General features: G+C 43.2%; 1 protein-coding gene across 1 annotated transcript in view; it reads left to right on the top strand.

The window, feature by feature from the left end:
• The window catches only part of DHX35 (DEAH (Asp-Glu-Ala-His) box polypeptide 35), an 82,424-nt gene that overhangs the window by 43,780 nt on the left and 20,271 nt on the right, over nt 1-18,373 (top strand). The window contains exons 9-17 of the mRNA XM_006881715.1: nt 1,617-1,729; nt 2,818-2,914; nt 3,799-3,957; nt 5,741-5,951; nt 8,668-8,792; nt 13,933-13,987; nt 14,262-14,357; nt 15,651-15,745; nt 18,189-18,266. Of these exons, the coding sequence (XP_006881777.1) occupies nt 1,617-1,729; nt 2,818-2,914; nt 3,799-3,957; nt 5,741-5,951; nt 8,668-8,792; nt 13,933-13,987; nt 14,262-14,357; nt 15,651-15,745; nt 18,189-18,266 (1,029 nt within the window). The remainder of the gene's footprint in view (nt 1-1,616; nt 1,730-2,817; nt 2,915-3,798; nt 3,958-5,740; nt 5,952-8,667; nt 8,793-13,932; nt 13,988-14,261; nt 14,358-15,650; nt 15,746-18,188; nt 18,267-18,373) is intronic.

Below are 18,373 nucleotides of genomic sequence, written 5' to 3' on the forward strand. Positions count from 1 at the left end.
ATGAAGCAGGGAGAGGTCAGACTTGGCTGGCCCCGCGTCCCATCAGCTCCCTTTATAGTCACTACAAAGACAGGAGAAAGAAAAGACCTTAATGGGTGTCAGAAGAGACCCTGAAAATTGGACTGAAGCATTGAGATGCCAAAACAAAGGGAAGAGATGCTGAAGTCCTAGAGCTCAACAGGAGGTTTCAAAGGGCAGCTCGGGAAGGCAAAGCAAACTACTAGACCCTGTGCAGAGATCTAGTGCTGGAGAGTAAAAAGGGAACAACTCGCTCAGCGTTTCTCAAGGTGAAGGAGCTGAAAACAGATCTACTGTGAAGGTTATAGTAAACAAATAAATGCAGATTTTTAATTTTGGTGCTAGAAATGCATTCCTATTAAAGAATTCACAGAAGTAAAGTTTATCTCCTCCCCATCCCCGCTTCTAATTATGTGGATTATTAGGGAAGCAACACATTGCAGTTCAGCTCAGAAGCCCTTGGCTGCAGTTCTTCAGTCAGGGCAGCTGCTTTCTCGGGCCTTCTCCACTGCCCTCTGCCTCTCACTCCACCCCGCCCCCGGCCAGCCTACGTGAAAGCGTTCAGCTCTGACTCCCCAGCGCTGTCCCACACTGAGGTCTGGTTCTCTGCCCCTCACTCCACCCTGCCCCCGGCCAGCCTAGGTGAAAGCGTTCAGCTCTGACTCCCCAGCGCTGTCCCACACTGAGGTCTGGTTCTCTGCCCCTCACCTCCACCCTATCTCTTGGCCAGCCTAGGTGAAGGCGTTCAAGCTCTGACTCCACTCAGCACTGTCCCACACTGAGGTCTGGTTCTCTGTTCCTCTCTGTTGCTGCTGTATCTTAGTCTCATTCTCATCTTGAGCAAGAATTTCTGGCCCCAAAAGACACATTATACTCAGCTTCTTTCTCTATACAGCGAGATTCCCTTAAGGAATTCACAGAAGTCAAAGTTCTTTTAAATTGATTATCTTGTGTGATCAGACCTGTGCTTTCTTAATTTGAGCTATGTATCAATCTGATTTGATTCGTGCTTAACCCTAATTACACCTTTTGACCTAATTTTCGTTTAAGTGAAATAAATACAGGGGACAGGAATAAGAGAATTAATACTGCAGCCGCATGTTAGGGAGCTCTGGTGGCCTAGTTGATAGGGAGTTGCACTGCCAATACAAAGGCAGGTGGTTCAAATCCACCAGTTGCTCTGCTCAAGAGAGATGGGCAGTCTTGTACCTTGGTGCTTATAGCCTCGGGAAACTTGCTGGAGGGTCAGCTGTGAGTTGATTGTGACTCCATGACGTTGAGTGTTTTGAGCCTCATGTTAACTCAGATGCATACTTAATGTAGTTTTGACATCTTGTCTTATTATTTATATCAAACCTTCAATAAAGAGTCTGTCTTTGTAATATGATTCCTCAAAATTGCAGTAAGAAAAATAAGAATTTGGTTTTTATGCTTGTGCAACCCACAGTCTTTTACACATCGCGTTTCCCACTTCTGCCTTCACTCTGTCAATTTTATGATTTCTTTTTTTGAATGAAATGACTGTGAACCGTTCTTTCCACCACCACCAAAGGGGAATAAAACATTTTTGATGTGTTCTTTTTTTTTTTTAATTTTAGAAATTTCGAGATTTCTTTAATCAAAATGAAACCAGTGATCCGACCCGGGATACATGTGTGATTCTGACAGTGGAAGGGCGGACCTTCCCAGTGGATGTCTTTTATCTGCAAAGGTTTGATGATCCATGAATTCCTACCGCGGGTGCTTGGAGGCTGGGCCTGTCACAGGGAAGGATGGAGAATCGCAGCACTAAACGTTCCTGGCCGGGCTTGAGATAAGCAGCATGCTTCCACAATAGCATCTTCTAGAACCCTGTTCAGCATCACCACTGATTACGTTTAAACTCTAGACACTTACTGTGAACACTTCCATCAATCAGTGGTCAGTAGCTCAGATGGAGAGAGAACATGCTGGCAAAGCTTGATCCTTTTCGGGACGAGTGGATCGGAATTAGATTCTCTACATCCTCAGCAGGAAGACCTGGTCCTCTCCTTTTTTGGGACACCTGTATACCCCCAGCCCCCACCCCATAGACAGAAAAAAATAAAATTAAACCAGTTGCTAGCAGTTCCAACCAGTGTGTCAGAGTAGAAAGAATTCTAAGAATTTTCATAGCTGAGACCTTTTGGAAGTTTATTTTCTTCCAAAGTACCTGTGGGTGGATTTGAACACCTAGACTTTTCATTAGCATCCCAGTGTGTAACCATTTACTCCATCCAGAGATTCCTATTTGTATAGGAAAGGAGCCATCCTAATAACTGCGCCTATCTACTGTGTGATCAGTCAGAGGCCAGGAGCCTGGTCCAGTGGCTGGTATAGCGAGAGGCTAGTGGGCTTGACTTCTGGGTCATCCTACCTGGAGAGGGCGCCAGTCAACTGCACCCACGCTGCCAGTGGTCAGGAGGGAGAATGGGCCCAAGAGAGAGTGAGGTTCAGTGCTGGGGCCACTGCCCTGGCATTCAGTGGCCAGGGATCTTTGCAAACAAATGATAGAATGTCTGTTTATATGGACATATTTCCTTTTTGTAAATAAAGCAACAAAATTCGTATTTTACATATAATTACGGATTATGATTGAATGCTGCATTTAAAAAAAAAAAGAGAGAAAAGGTAATTATTTCTCAGATTCATTTATGTACTAATTACCGCTGGGCAGGCTCAAACGAAATTTCATGAGGCTTTTTGCTGCCAGATTATCAGGGTAATTGATCTATAATAATGAGCATATCAGGATGATAGATTTATCCTGTACTCTTCCAGTCCTGTTCCAGATTATATCAAATCAACTGTGGAAACAGTGGTGAAAATTCATCAGACCGAGGGCGATGGAGACATATTAGCATTTCTCACTGGCCAGGTAATGCCCGTGGACCTCTTCTCTGTTGGGAGGAGACCTGTGGATGTGAGGCCAACATTAGCAGGAAGTTCTCTTGTTTACGTAGTCATTTCTTGTTTTGTTATCTTCTGTGGTTATGTAATTCCCTGAATGTTTGGGGGGTTGATGTCATTTATCTACTGATTAGATTATCAGGAAATCATTAGCTCCTGCTGGTTCTGTCTGCAATAGGGTGCGTTGTACTTTAAATTCATCAGTGGTTTCCAAAATAAATTAGATAAGTCAGCCAACAGACGGGTCTTGTTGGGCAAAATTGCATTTGGCACCTCTTGAAGCATGCTTCTTGTTGCCTCATGCCTCCTTTCCCAGTAACTCTTTTACTGGGAGCTCACCCTGGAGGTGGGAAGTGCCCACATTACTGGAAAACCATCTCAAGGGGCACTGCCCACGTGCTCCCTTGGGTTTGTCGCACTCACTGTGTGGAACCACCCTCTGCTGTAATCTTTTCCACTGTCACACGTTTTCCGAAGTTCAGTAATCTTTCCTGGGGAAAGCGGACATGATTTTATATGCCACAGCTTGTCCTCATACATGAAATGCTTTTCTTGCCACCTCTCATAAACACTACATGAAATAGCCGTTGCTTTTTCTATCAGGAGCTTTCCCACTCTCTGCGGTTAGTATTTCTGTAATTCATGGTACAGTTGTAAATATTCACCGTATGGGCACCATCATTTGTTAGTTTATGATTAAATACCTCCCCAACATGGCCTGTGAGTGCATTGAAATACACGAAGCTGACCCGACTTCAAATCTTGAACCCAGCTCCCATTTTTCTTTCAGTATGATAGGTGATTGCTCTGAATTGATGCCCATTTCTTTGCTTCCTGGTTCCATGTCTCTAGGAGGAGGTGGAGACCGTGGTCTCCATGCTGGTCGAGCAGGCCCGTGCCCTGGCTCGCACTGGGATGAAGAGACACCTGCGGGTTCTGCCCATGTACGCAGGACTGCCTGCCTTTGAACAAATGAAAGTGTTTGAACGAGTCCCCCGCACCGTCAGGAAGGTGAGAGGGTCCTCATGACCCATGGTGTTGCGGCTCCCTGGAATCCTGTTGTTACCCCTTAGCTGCTCACTGGAAAGTGTTTTTAAAAAACAGGACACAACAGAGCTTGCACTCTTTCATTGCTCCAAGTCCAGTTCGGTGGTGTTGGTTGCATTCTTTAAGTTATGCAAACATTCTCACTGTCCTTTTCCAAATTGTTCCTCCTCCTTTAACATAAACTCACTGTCTCCTGATCTTCCTGTCTGTTCTTTCAAATGGCTGTCATCACTTTGCTCCCACATGGCCAGATCTTAAAGGATTGTAATGCTTGAGGCAGGGATTCCTTAGTATGTAAGCTTATACTGTGCAGGGAGCTCTGGTGGCCTCGTGGGTATAAAGAGGAACTGCCACCACAAAGGCAGTCGATTCGAATCTACCAGCTGCTCTGCAGGAGAAAAACGGGCAGTCTCTTCCCATGTGATTTACAGCCTCTGAAAACCCGCTGGAGCATCCGCTATGAGTCAGTTGCCTGTCCATGGCTATGAAGGAAGGAAGCTGGTTTAAGAAGATTTCAGGGGATATTTTTGGTTTAAGGAATAGAGATTATCTGGGGACAGTAGTTTCAATGGCTTATCCAACCTCAGTGGCTCCAGAAAAATCTAGATTCCATGAGAATTTGAAATGCTATTTTCTATCCCCTAAACCCATTTAACTAGGTTTCTTCTGTAGAATGCATGTTTAAAAACTCAGTAATGGAGGCCAGGCAGCAGCCAACATTTTTTTTCACCCTTCTTTTGCTAATTTTTTTATAATAAAGTTTGCTAAATGGGAAGGTAAGTTTTCAGGCCATGTTTCCGTGAGCAGATCTTAACAGTGCAAAGTGAACAGATGAATTGTAAAGATTTAGAAACCTGCTCCACCGAAGGCCCACCCTGACAGTAATTATCAGAGCTGGTAACTTTGATTTGCTTATTTTCCACCTGCCTAATTGTCCTCTGTGTCACTGAGCTATCTTGGAACAGTTAGCATTTGTTGAATATTGATCATGTGCTAAATATCAAGCTTTCCTCATTTTATCCTTATTTCTTCCCTTTAAGCAGTCCTGGGGGTGGGGTGTGTGTATTTCATGTATGAGGAAATGGATACTCTGAGGCCACGCATGAGTCAAGCTCAGGTACCCAGAGTCTAAAACTCTTGCTCTTTGCAGAAAAGAAACATTTCTTCGCAGAGAGAAGTTGCTTCTCTCAGTTCTTACTATATTGCAAATATTTTTTGAGACTTTTGAGATTTTTTTATTTAGATGTGTGAGGCTTTATTAGCTTATACTTTATCAGTCAATATTCTATCAGTTGCTGAGAGAGAAAAATCAGACACAGAGGAATGTTCCACAGAGCTCATACGATTATAAGAGTATCAATGTTTGGGGTTTTTTTTAAAAAATTTTTTTTTATTTAGTTTGTTTATTTTTCATTTCAGTGAACATCTACAGAGATTTTGGAATTCCATTCATTCATTGTTGCACCCTTCTCCCCGCACAAACCCCTCCCCCCACCCCCCATTTGCTCCTCTCCTTGAAAAGCAAAAGAAAAACTCCCTCATTGGTATACAAATCCCCCTGCACCTCCCCAAACCCTACCCCCTACCCCCAAATATAATCCACTCTGCAACCCTCATTGCGTATTCCTACGATAAAAATGATGCCCTAAAATATAATACTTTTAGACTTTTGAGATTTTTAGTGGCTCATTGAAAGTGCAAAGAATCGAGTGACTTTCATCCCCTCTCTCCTTTGGCGGGGACTTAGGTAATAGTGGCTACCAACGTGGCAGAAACCTCCATCACAATCAGCGGGATCGTGTACGTCATCGACTGTGGCTTCGTGAAGCTCCGCGCCTACAACCCCAGGACTGCTATTGAGTGCTTGGTGGTGGTCCCCGTGTCCCAGGCCTCTGCCAACCAGCGAGCGGGGCGTGGCGGTCGGAACCGCTCCGGCAAGTGTTACCGACTCTATACAGGTCAGTGAGGCTTTCCTGAGGCTTTTTGACTTTCTCGTAGTTAATGTGGACATTGGACCGTATTGCAGATACTGCTCTTTAATGGGGAGAACTTTTTAGGAAGAACGCTCTTCTTTTTAAGGCCCTCTGCATTGGAGAATAGGGACCCCTGGTGGTCCACTTTGTAGGGGGTTGCATTACTAACCCGAATGTCATGCCCTTCTGGGAAGCCACCAGAGTTTGAATCCCTCAGAGGCTCTGAGGGAAAAGGCCTGGCAGTCCCCTCCTGTGTGTTTACAGGCTCCAGAGACCAGCTACAGGTCCCTTCCTGCTAAATGGCAATACATTGGAGAATATTGCAGATAGTGAGAATGAGAAGAACCCTGTTTTTAGGCCCTCTGCAATCTGGTTCCCTCTCTATACATAGCACGTCTACTGCTGCTCCCACAGGACAAGGCTGGTCAGGGGTCACCATCAATACTCTTCTGCCTTTGGTCTGGCCCTGGCCCCTCTGTATCATGTGAGCCTGTGACGTGGGCCTTTGTCTCTGGTTCTGGCCATCTTTTTTCCTTAGCTTTATGTCCTCATGTTGTGTTTCAATTCACCTTTGATTTTGAGTGTCATGCACAGCTAAAACAGTAAGATCTATCCTAAGACTCGTTTGTAGGAACCAAATGGTAAATTGCTTTGTGCCATAAACCATGCTGTGCTCTGAGGGAAGAAAATACAGTCAGGATAAAGAATGTCCCAGCCCTGTGTGAGCTTTCTTTCCGCCTTGAAGGCAGACTTACCAACAGCGACTGATGGACCAGAGCTGCTCTTTCTCTGCGCTTTCTTTGTGTGAGGGATGGTGCCAAAGTTTTTCCCAGTTGTTCAAACTTAACTTTCAAGGTTATTTAAAAATTTTTTTTCTTGAGTTTGTAGAGGCCTAGAGGGTTAGGATGTAGTCTGCCAACCCAAAGGCAAACAGTTTGAATCCACAAGCTTCTTTGAGGGAGAAGGATGGACAGTCTTTTCCTGTATGATTTATAGCCTATGAAGACCCACTGGAGAATTAGCTATGAGTCAGTTCTGACTTAATGCCATACAACGACAACAACAACAACATGTATAGCAAACACATGCCCAGTTAAAAACCTTCTACGTGTCTAGTTCGGTGACATTATGTTCAAGTTGTGCAGCTATTTTCATTCTTCTTTTTTCAATTGTTCTTTCTTCATTAACATCAATTTTCATCCCTTAAGTTTGCTGTCTAACCTTTTGTTTTGCTGTTGTCAGTTTGATCCCACATCAGTAGATCTTTAGTAGAGTATTCTTCATGTGGCAGAGAATAGTTAACATTAAACTATTTTTTGGTTTTAAGAAAACATCAGGGGATATTTTTGGCTTAAGGTTTAAAGATTATCTCAGGGCAATAGTTTTATGGATTAATCCATCCTTTATGTCTCTAAAAATGTCTGAGTTCTTTCATAATTTGAAATTCTGTTGTACATTCCCCCCCTCTTTTGATTAGGAGGGTTCTACAAAGTCACTGATCAAAATATTGATGAGGGAGAATTTTGTGGGTGGAGCAGTGTCTTTAAAATGTATACAGCTTGCTGAATTTATAGAAAAATTATTTGATACTGTCCTCTTTCATTTCCCCACATTTTTTTTTATCTAGCTATTGTAAAAAGGCCTCCCAAAGTCTCTTACCCTTTCTCCTCCCTCATTTATTTCTTGCCCTGTCCATCTTGGGATTTTTGTGTTGCTTTTTTATTTGAGGTCACTTTTTGTTCCTGATGAGGCATGTGATCAGTCATGAATCTCTTTGTGGCAGCTTTGGATTCCAAGTGTGACCTTGTCTTCCTGGTTCAGTAGTTTTTTGAAAGGTTGGATTGGGACAATTTCAGCTGCTTCTAGGATTTGATTATTTGTTGTATTCTAGGTTCAGCAACATTTAAAAACATTGGCATAGTTTGTATATTTATGAAAATTCCTCATGGGAGGAGAGTACATTTTGGGGGAAAAAAGCACATAATAATAACAACATAATTGTGTAAAAATACTTGATAAAATTGATTTACCCTTTTTTGGTAAATATGAAAACTTTTTCAATATTGCATTCTAAAGCAAGAGGACAGTTCTTCATTAACGTATATTTAAATGTTTTTCTCTAAATAAATGGATTTTTATTTTTAAGGTTAAACAGTTTTCCCCCCTAAACTTTTAATGCAACTATATAAATGCAAAGAGTTTTGGTTTTTATAAATTCAGCACAGTGCTTTACTATTTCCTACCATAAAATACTAGAAATCAAGTTCTGTAGGCTAAAAGGAACCGAAACAGAAAGCTTTAGATGACCTAGATAAAACTGAAGTCCTGTATTAAACTAATTTAAGCTTTTGAACTAATCCAGTGTATCAAAGACTAGGAGACTAACTTTTTAATTTGTTCTAAAACTGAGGAGGGAAGGAGGGAGAAATAAAATAATTTCTTTTTCATAAGTTAAAAAGTTATTGTTATTTTCTTTTTATGATTTGAGTTAAAATTTATGGAGCAAAAACTACTTTTAAAAAGCAGAGTGATCTTCTCTCAATACAGAAAGCATTCTATGATGACATCATAGTCATCTGCTTTGTAGCCAAATTGTTGATCATGTTGTTCAAGTTAGAGAAGAAGAACCGTCCCTTTGGCTTAATGATGGCATTTGATTGTGGCATTGGTGTCTCCAGCAGTTCTCGTTTCCTCTCCTCAGAGGAAGCCTTTGACAAGTTGCCTCAGTCCACCGTTCCCGAGATGCAGCGCAGCAACCTGGCGCCTGTCATCCTGCAGCTGAAGGCGCTGGGAATTGACAACGTCCTCAGGTTCCACTTCATGTCGGTGAGTCCTGCCTTCTGTGCAGGGCACTGGGGGGCTGGAGCGCTGGGGGTGGGTATGGGTGCTGCCAGCGTATTGTTTACAGAGTGAGGTACTCTTCGTTTTTATTTCTTTTTAATCTTATGTTGTGTGGCTCCTTCGTGGCAGGCCTGGTGCAGGTAATACAGCCAGACAAGGCAGGTGCATCTCCTGTTCTGTCTGAGCCCCTTTTCTTTTTTTTTCCTTTTTTAATATTAGGCATACTTTTGTTTTTATTTTTATCCCCCATATTTTGGTTATTTGCATACAATCATTCATATACATTGTGTTCCATTCATGTACATTGTGTTTTATAATTTCTTTTTTTTTTTTTCATTTACGTTGTGTTTTGTTTGTATGTGTTGTGTTTTATACAATTATTCGTCTACACTATGTTTTATATAATTAATTACTATTCATCTATGCTTATTATCACCCATCTTTTCAAGTCCCCATAAAATCTGTTGTTCCTTCACCACTCACACTCACACTGATTTATGCCTTCCTAGTGATTTCCCTCCTTCTCCTGTTCCCTTCTTCTTTTTCTTTTCCTTCTCTGAACACATCTTGCTCAGTTAATGATATTCTTATGCAGTATTTGTCCTTATGAGATGGAATTCTTTCACTCAGCACTGGTCTGTCAGTTTGCTGTACAGAGGTAATTTAGGATTGATGTGAATGCAGTGCTGTAGGTGTGTCAGATGCTGTCAATGGTTACCCAAATGGGCAGTGTTTGGTGGAGCTCCCATATTAAGACAGGCTCAGAAGCAAGATTGGCATCCACTTCCTATGTAATATGACTCTGGAAACACTATGAACTTAGAAAAACTACAAGAGTTATAGAACAGGGTTAAAATCTTTTATTCATAGGGTCACTATGAGTCATACCTGACTCAGCAGCACTTAACAACAAAAACAACATGCAGTATTTTTCTTGTGAGACTGAGTTAGTTCACTCAGCATAATGTTATCTAGACTCTCCCATATTATATAGTATTTTATGAAATTATTGTTTCTTAGTGCTGCATAGTATTCCATTGTATGAATGTACCTCAGTTTCTCAATTCCTTCATTTGTTGATGGGCATTTGGGCTGTGGTCCATTTTCTTGCCATTGTGACTACTGCTGCTGTGAACATTGGTGTACATTTCTCTGTTCAAATCTCAGTTATGGTTACCTTGGGGTATATATTCCTAGTAGTAGAGTAGCTGAGTCATTTGGGATTTCTATATTCATCCTTTTGAGGAAACACCAGATTCCCTCCAGAATGTTTATACCATTTTATATTCCTAATGGCACTGCATGAGGGTTCCAGTCTCTCCACATCCTCTCTAACATTTATTGCTTGCTGTCCTGTTAAACTTTGCTACTGCTACTAGGATGAGGTGGTATCTCATTGTTTTACCCAATTTTTATTGGCTGGAAGATAGAGCTCAGTAATTGGTGAGTGCAGAAGCCCATTGCCCTGCGAGATGTTTCCAGGTATTGGGAGAGCAGAGGTAGGACCCTGCTCATGTCTTACGTGAAACTTTGAACTCAAGTAGAATTTCACCAGGTCAGAGAGGTGGAGGTGCCGTGGTAGTGGATGTGGTCAAGAGGGGTTTGCTGTAGCTGCAGGAAGGACCCAGTGTCTGGTTGTGTTTTGACAGGTTTCTAGAGGTGAAATGATAGAGTCACAGGGCTATAGGGCAGATTGCTTTACCGATGTTACCTCCAGCAGTGGGAATACCTAACTCCTGTGTCCCCTTTGTGCTTGGTGTACAAACTTGATTGATGAGCGAGCAATAAAGAGAATTCTTTAATTTATGCTTAAACATTAATGTTAAGAATTCAAGAAATCGTTGTATTTTTCCTAAATTTTTAAGCCATTTGTTTATTAGGGTGAGTGAGTATTATTTCCCAGCATTGCTTAAATGTTAAAGATTTATCTGTGCTCTTTCTTGAAATATTTTATTTAGTTGTTTGCATTTTACACTCTTTCTTTTGTTTTTAATAGATGTTCTAAACTATTCCACTGTAAAAGCTTTCTTTCTTAGCCTCTTTGCCTTAATCTGTCATCCTTGTGCTGTGAAGCCCTTCCCTATATCTCGGACAGTTAATACATAGTCACCGTATTTTCTTTTTGAATTTTTATCATCTGAAGACCAGTTTAACTCTTTGATCTGCCTAACTATATTTGTGTGTGATGTAAGAATTTTGGATTTTTGGCCAGTACTGTCCCTATTGTCATATATCATAATAAACTGGGTGAATAAAGTATAAAAGCACTACCTCTGCTCCCCACAAAATGAAAAGAAAAAGGAGGAAAATAATTGTGTGCTTATCATAAGTCTGAAGAAAATGAATTGTACTCTTTGACATGTTGACGTATATAGTACGAGAGATTGTAAAGAAAGATGGACAGAATATGCCAATTAAAAAGAACACGAAAACACTCCATCAAAGGTAAAAGGAACACAGAAAGGAAAAAAATGACAGATTCACATCTTCAAAGATGTAGGACGTTTTCAAGCACCATTTAGAGTAACTCCAGTATCCAGTAAGGAAGAGGAAATAGCCCAAGCAGTCAACTGCCATTAAAACTTGTCAGCTTCTTTGGGAGAGTAAGGAATGCAAATTGAAAGAGCCACTTTACATGGATTAAATGATCAAACATAAAGAAAAATGATAAAATCCAGAGCCGACACAGTTTGGGAGGCTAACGTGCCCACGTTTTTCTGTTGGGTTTGTGCTCAGCTTCTGTCTTCCCGGGGGAAAGACTGTGGTTTTCTTGACCATAATTAATGCCTGGCATCTCTACCTGTGGAAATTTCTCCTGAAGAGATAATCCCAAAGAAGGAAAACTTAGGATAGTGTTTGTCACATTGCTTTATATGAAATGAAAAGTGGTAGGCAGTGGAAGTCATAATAAGACTTCTGTCTGGTTGAAAAGTGACATAAAAGTCTCCTCCATCCATTTCCTTCTATTTATTTATTTACAGGGTTTGTCATAATAAGACTTCTGTCTGGTTGAAAAGTGACATAAAAGTCGTCTTCATCCATTTCCTTCTATTTATTTATTTACAGGGTTTGTGTTTATTTTTAAACCAACTTTATTTTGGGGTTTTTTTTGCCCTTCACATTATTTCATATGATTATTCCTATACATTGAATCTTATAAGGTAATCACCATTGCTCTGTGCCCACTATTACCCCATTTTTTCAGATCCCCACTGGATCTTTCCTAGTTCCTTCACCCCCTCCCTACACCCATGTAATTGTGTGACCCCATGATTTCCACCTTCTCACCCTCAGTCCCCTTGCCCTCTCCTCTTCCCTCTTTGGACATTTATACACATCTTACTCGTTATCCTGCTGGTTTTACAGTAATGGTCTTATGCAACATTTGTCTTTATGATCCTGACTTAGTTCACTTAGAGTTTTGGTTTTTATAATTGAAATTATTTGGTACATTTACTTTGTGTATTTATCAGCATTACTTTATAATAATGAAGAATTGACAATTACCAGGTTGCCCGATAATACGAACATGACTTGTTTTATAGAATAGGACCTTGATGGAAAATTATACAACTGTCTCAAATGATCACTGTGATTTTCCTGGGGGTATAAGAAACAGCGCGAAACCTGCCACGAGAAAAAGAAAAATTATATAGGCACAGTAATTCAGCCATGTTAAAATTGTGTTCCCTTGTGGTCTCAAATCAGATGAAGTCATAGAGAAATACAGTAAATGTATGTTTACATGAAAGTATTGTAGATGTGATTTCTTTTTCCTCCAAATATTTTTTATTGATGATTATTTTAAAGAACAGAACAGAGTCAACAGAATTCACAGGGCTTGGTGATTGACCAGGGAGCCTTTGGGGCCTAATGGAAAAGGGGCTGCTCTGCCAGCCAACCCAAAGGCAGGTGGTTTGAATCTCCCTGTTGCTCGGCCGGACAGTCTACTCCTGTGTGATTTGCAGCCTCTGTAAACGTACCAGAGAGTCCCCTGGGAGTCCGTTCCAGCTCAGTGACGACACGTGAGTGAGTGGTGACTGATCTGGAACAGGAGCAGAGATTGAGAGGAATCAAAGAGAATGTTGGTCGTTTTATAATCCAGTGCTTTGCTGTTTCCTGTTATCACATGTCTTCTCAGTGTCAGAGGTTCCCCAGAGCTCTCAGCCCCCTGTGTGTAGTCATTGTGTGCTAGGTCTTCTGATGAGCAGAGATGCCACAGTCACTGAAAGGCTGGTGTGGCAGTTACGTGCTGTAGTCAGTAATGATTAGATGCACTTGTTATGCTCACACATGTGTGCTCATGTGAATACAGCCGCTAACATCCACTGCCGTCATGCTCATTCTGACTCATAACGACCCTGAACCATCGTTACAATTTTTAATAGTTTGATTTTGCCCCTTAATGATCAGTGGGCTGTGTATGGTGGGAAGATGATGCAGACCTGAGTTCTGTCTCTGTCTTCGCCCATCTCCCTATGTGATCTTGTTCAAATGCTTTTAACTTAACTGCTGTTCCCTTTTTTCATCTGTGAAATTGGGCTAAAATAGTGGCATGCTGGAATTTACTGTTGTTGTTGTTGTGAAGATTTGTGAAAGGAGCAAAGGAGGCAAGAATTAAGTCACAGGATCGGCCTGGTTTAACTTCAGGTTGTCCAGCATCCTTTATTATTTTCAGAAAATCCCATTGAACATATGAGTTAAATACTGGTGGGCAAGACCTGGAGCTGGCTGGTGCTGATGCAGAGGTGAATCATGCCCAAGGACCACAGTGCTGTGGGTTCTCTAGAGAAGATTGAGGAGATGAAGTGAATATCAGAGATGTTTGAGGAGAATTTAGGGAAAACGAGGAGGTAGGGACCATCACTTTTGAGAAAAAGATCTACTTAATCCATCTGAGCCTGAAAAACCAAGTAATATGAAGAATACTGAGGCGAAGGGGAAGGGATGGGAAAGGGCTCTGACAGCATGAACAGAACGTGAACATCCAGCTCCGAGGCTGGGAAATAGGTGCGGCGCTGGAGGGAAGAGTGAACCTGTGCAGGAAATGACATTGCTTTTATGTAGATTTTCTGGAAGAAATGAGCTTAAGATGACGATGCTCTTGTTTATTTGGTTTTAACAGCCGCCCCCAGCACAGTCGATGGTCCAAGCCTTGGAATTGCTCTATGCTCTGGGAGGTAAGTCTCTTGCTCCTCGGCTGTCTCCTGTGTGATACTGTGTTGAATCTGTTCATGTGGAGGCTGTTAGCTGTTCGGGAACTGTGTAGGTTCTTTCCATACAGCTGATCCTCTTAATGATGCTTCCAGTCATGTTTTATCCGGGGACATCCATGTGGCAGCTGGGCTAGGGGTTTTTTTTAGCGTACATTGTCCTTTCTTCTCTCACCTGTCCGTCTTCTTCCCACATGATAGCACACCCTCTGACTGATTCCTTGTTTTGCTGTCCCGGCAGGTCTGGACAAAGACTGCCGCCTGACCGAACCACTTGGCATGAGGATAGCAGAGTTTCCTTTGAACCCCATGTTTGCAAAGATGCTGCTTGAATCAGGTGGGTGGAGACCAGCAGCTCTCATTGGTTTTATTTCCATCCTCTGAAATCCAGGCACACTTGGAAGTAGGTACAAGCCCCTCGGTGCGGTGAAGACAAGTTCCTGTAAAGTTGTTGGGTTTGGGGAGCGGTGCTGTCCTTGTGATTCACTGTCAGTCAGTAATTCAGCAGACACTTTCATTTGTTTGTATTCTGTGGACTTTGAAAACACTTCTCAGACCTTTTAGAGGATTTGAGTTGAGAGAAAGGCATATCACCTAAGATCTTACATTTAGAAGTTAGAATTATCCAAGAAGTATTTGATAATTGGTTTATTTTAACGGTTCTGGGAAAGCTAATGCTAAACTGCTTTTTGGCTTAACCTTCACATCAGTTGGCAGCCTGTGAAAGACTTAAGCACAGAGAAAGTTAGCTAGGATTGTTTTATTAACAGCCCAAAAGCCTCTTAATCTTATGAGAAGAGGGAGTCCAGGTATGGAGCGGGAGGAGTTCATTTCTCGGGGAGCAAGCAGCCACGGCAGCATAATTGCTCTGGAAATCTAATGTCAGTTGTTGCAGATGGTTCCCTGGGGCTGACAGCTAGCAATCCACAGAGTGCTTTCCTGATCTAGGACTTCCCAGGCGAGGTGAACCCTCCTGGGGGCGTGTGTGTCTGGGGAGTGTGTCACAGATACAGTGACTAAGAAGCAGAAAAGCAGCAGAAGGAACACAGCCCCATATTCTCTGCTCCTTTTCCCTGGCTGCCAGGATTCCGGGTTCCCATGTGAGAGAGTAGTGGGCAGCCATGCAGCAGGACCAGGTTGGACCTCACCTTGCTTAGAGCTGAAATCCTCAGTGATCCTGAGGCCTCAGCGTGGAACAGCAGCTCCTCACAGACCCTCGAGTTCTCACTCATGTGGACCCACACAGCACAGTCCAGGTGTCAGGGCTGTTGTTGTTAGGTGCCATCGAGTCACCTGTGACTATGCACAGTGGCTCTGACCCCTGCTCTATCCTGAGCCAGTCTCACCATCTCGGACACACCTGGCCCCATTGCCCTAGTCCCTGTGTCAGTCCATTTCATCCAGGATCTTCCTCTCCTGCACCAGCCTTCCACCCTTGCAAGCATGATGTCCTTGTTCAAGGACCGATCCCTTCGGGCAAAATGTCCAAAGTATGTGAGCTGGAGTTTGAAGAATGTTTATGTATTATAAACGTAGAACTTTGTATAAGTGTATGATCTTAGGTAGAACCTTTGGAAAACTCCTTCTTGACACATGGGTTATGTTTGAGAACATGCCCTTTGTTTTATAGGCAATTTTGGCTGTTCCCAGGAAATCCTCAGCATTGCGGCCATGATGCAGATCCAGAATATCTTCGTGGTCCCTCCGAACCAGAAGTCCCACGCGGTACGCCCAGCCTGTCCTCATCTCGCCGTCTCTTTCATCCCAGCCTTCCCATTGAACCCGCACCAGGAGCTGCAGCAGACTGAGCTGTGCTAACGATAGCAGCTCCCGTTTGGAGTGTTGTTGTGTACCTGAGCGTTTGTGATTGGTGCCGATGGCCATGTGTTTGACTGCTAATCAAGAATGGGTTTAATGCATCCAGAGGGACCTTGGAATAGAGTCCTAGCAATTTGCTTCCCAAAGATCACAGCTTTGAAAACCCTGTGGGGCAAACTATACTCTGCAGACAGGGGTCAACATGGGGCGTCCTTGACTTGACAGCTCACAGCACGTCTGTACCTGCCGTTACGCCGTGTGTTTTATGTGCATCCTTTCATGTTTATCTTCACAGTCCTGGGAGGAGGAGCTTGGTGGCCTAGTGCGTAAGGACTTGGGCTGCCAACCCAAAGACCGGTGGTTTAGATCCACCAGCTGCTCCGACGGAGAAAGATGGGCAGTCTCCTCCTGTGAGATTTATAGCCTCAGATAACCTGCTGGAGGGCCCCCTATGAAGTGTTCCCAGCTTGACAGCAGAACTAACAACAGCAACAAGCCCTGGGATAGTGTAGAACATTTGATCTACTTGTGATCCCACCACGATAACTTAGCGGTGGAGGCACAGAACGGTCAGGAACCTTCTAGAGATGGTCGCAAAGCTGAGTGTGGTGAAATTGGCTTTACCGTCGTCCAGAGCTCGGGTGGTGACCACTGTGGCACTGACTTCCAGTTTCCTGTGAGGGAAGTTGTCCCTTAGGGTACCCTAGTAGAAGTCCCGGTGGGCTGTTAGTGACACCAGGGGTACGTGGCTGGGGCACAGCACCCTGGGTAGGGCTTTGTGAGCTGAGAAGACGATAGCAGCCAGCTTCAGTGATGATGGAAAAGAGTGAACTCAGGGAAGAATATGAAGGAACATTGCAATTAGGACTCCCGAGGCAGACAGCAACACAGGGGGCTGATTAGACCTTGTCATAAATGAACCTCATTAATTAATGGTAATTACTGGTAGAAAGCATAAGGTCTGTGAGTGACTGTATGAAGAGTCTATATGATGTGTAAACCTTCATTCAGAAAGGTTCCTCGAGGTGGGTTATTCTGGTAGAGATAGGTCGGTGCTGAAGGGGCAGTTTTGTCCACTGAGGGGCTGAATTGGAGACTAGAAAACTTTCTTACTAATTGCCTGCATCTTCCTTGTCAAGTCGTCTGACCAAATCCCAAAGTATTCCCGCCTCTGCTCGCAAATAATGTCCCTTTTCTCATCTGTCCAGCAATTTCTTTCCCTCCCTTGTATCCCTGCTCTTTGCTTTCCTTCTTCTAGCACTGCGTGTCAGTCTATCAGTCCGACTAGCTGAAGGTCTTCCTCTCTTTCTCTGACCCTCCACCTTGACATAGTGACTATAACCATGGGCTTGACTGTGTTGGAGATCGTGAGCGTGCACAGGCTCCGATCTCTTGTTCCTAGGGTTACAGTCAGCCCTGGTCGACTCAACAGCACGTTTGTAACAACAGCAGCACTGCCTACTACCCCACTTCCCACGCATGATTATGGTCGGCCTCCCACCACTCTTGTTCACTGCTGTATTCCAAACGGTGAGAATGGTGCCTGGCCTATTTGGTTGCAAGGAGAAAATTCTGAAGGTATTAAGTGTACATGTTACTTGTGTGGTGATGATGGTGGTTATGGGCTGATGGGTAAGAAAGAACGGACTCATTGCTGACCCTCCAGGCAGGTTTTCAACAGGCTGTAAACTGTACAGGATGAAATTACCCATTCTCCCCCTCCCCTCCTGCCCCGTGGAGCAGCTGATGGATTTGAACTTCCTCCCTTTGGCTTGGCAATAGAACTTCTTACCCATTAGGCCACCAGAGTTACTTTTGAGTGTGTGTATGTGTATATGTGTATAGTGTCGTCTACTTCTTGAACTCATGTATACGGATAGTATTTCCCAAGTTCTTACAGAAAGGAATATTTGAGAATGGATTGTGTGGCCATTGATAGCCTTGGGATATTGGGTACCTACCGCGTGCCAAGTAGGAGCCTTCCGAGCCCTGGAGTGTTCCTTCTACTGGGGATGGGAGGAATTCTTTTGGAAGAGATGCTGTCAGCGGGATAGCTGGGAAGAGATAAAAACACAGGCATTTTAGCTAATACCTGTACCTGGCATTTATAGTACATTATCTTAATCCCACAGCAATCTTGATAAAGAAATGTAATTCACCAGTGTTATAGATAAGGAAACTGAGGTCAAGAAAGGTTAGAAACAAGTTGGAGGTCTTTTGGAAATGGCAGAGCTAAAATGGTGTGAACCACGTTTTTTGTGCTCTGTAACCTGTCACCATGCAGTGCTACCCCCGATACATGGAGGGCCCTCAGTAGTCAATTTCTAAATGTGGCTTTATTTTTTTCCAGATTCGAGTACACCGTAAATTTGCTGTAGAGGAGGGGGACCATCTCACGATGCTCAACGTGTACGAAGCATTCATCAAAGTAAGCTCGTCCGCAGCTCTAAGGCCCCTCCACACCCGCCGGCTTCAGGGACCTGGGAGCCTAGCCTGCAGTTCACACAGGGGAAAAAAGAAAAAGAGCCCCTTTTA

This window comes from Elephantulus edwardii, unplaced genomic scaffold, assembly GCF_000299155.1.
Source record: "Elephantulus edwardii isolate Elephantulus edwardi_28Jun2011 unplaced genomic scaffold, EleEdw1.0 scaffold00015, whole genome shotgun sequence".
Classification (NCBI taxonomy): domain Eukaryota; kingdom Metazoa; phylum Chordata; class Mammalia; order Macroscelidea; family Macroscelididae; genus Elephantulus; species Elephantulus edwardii.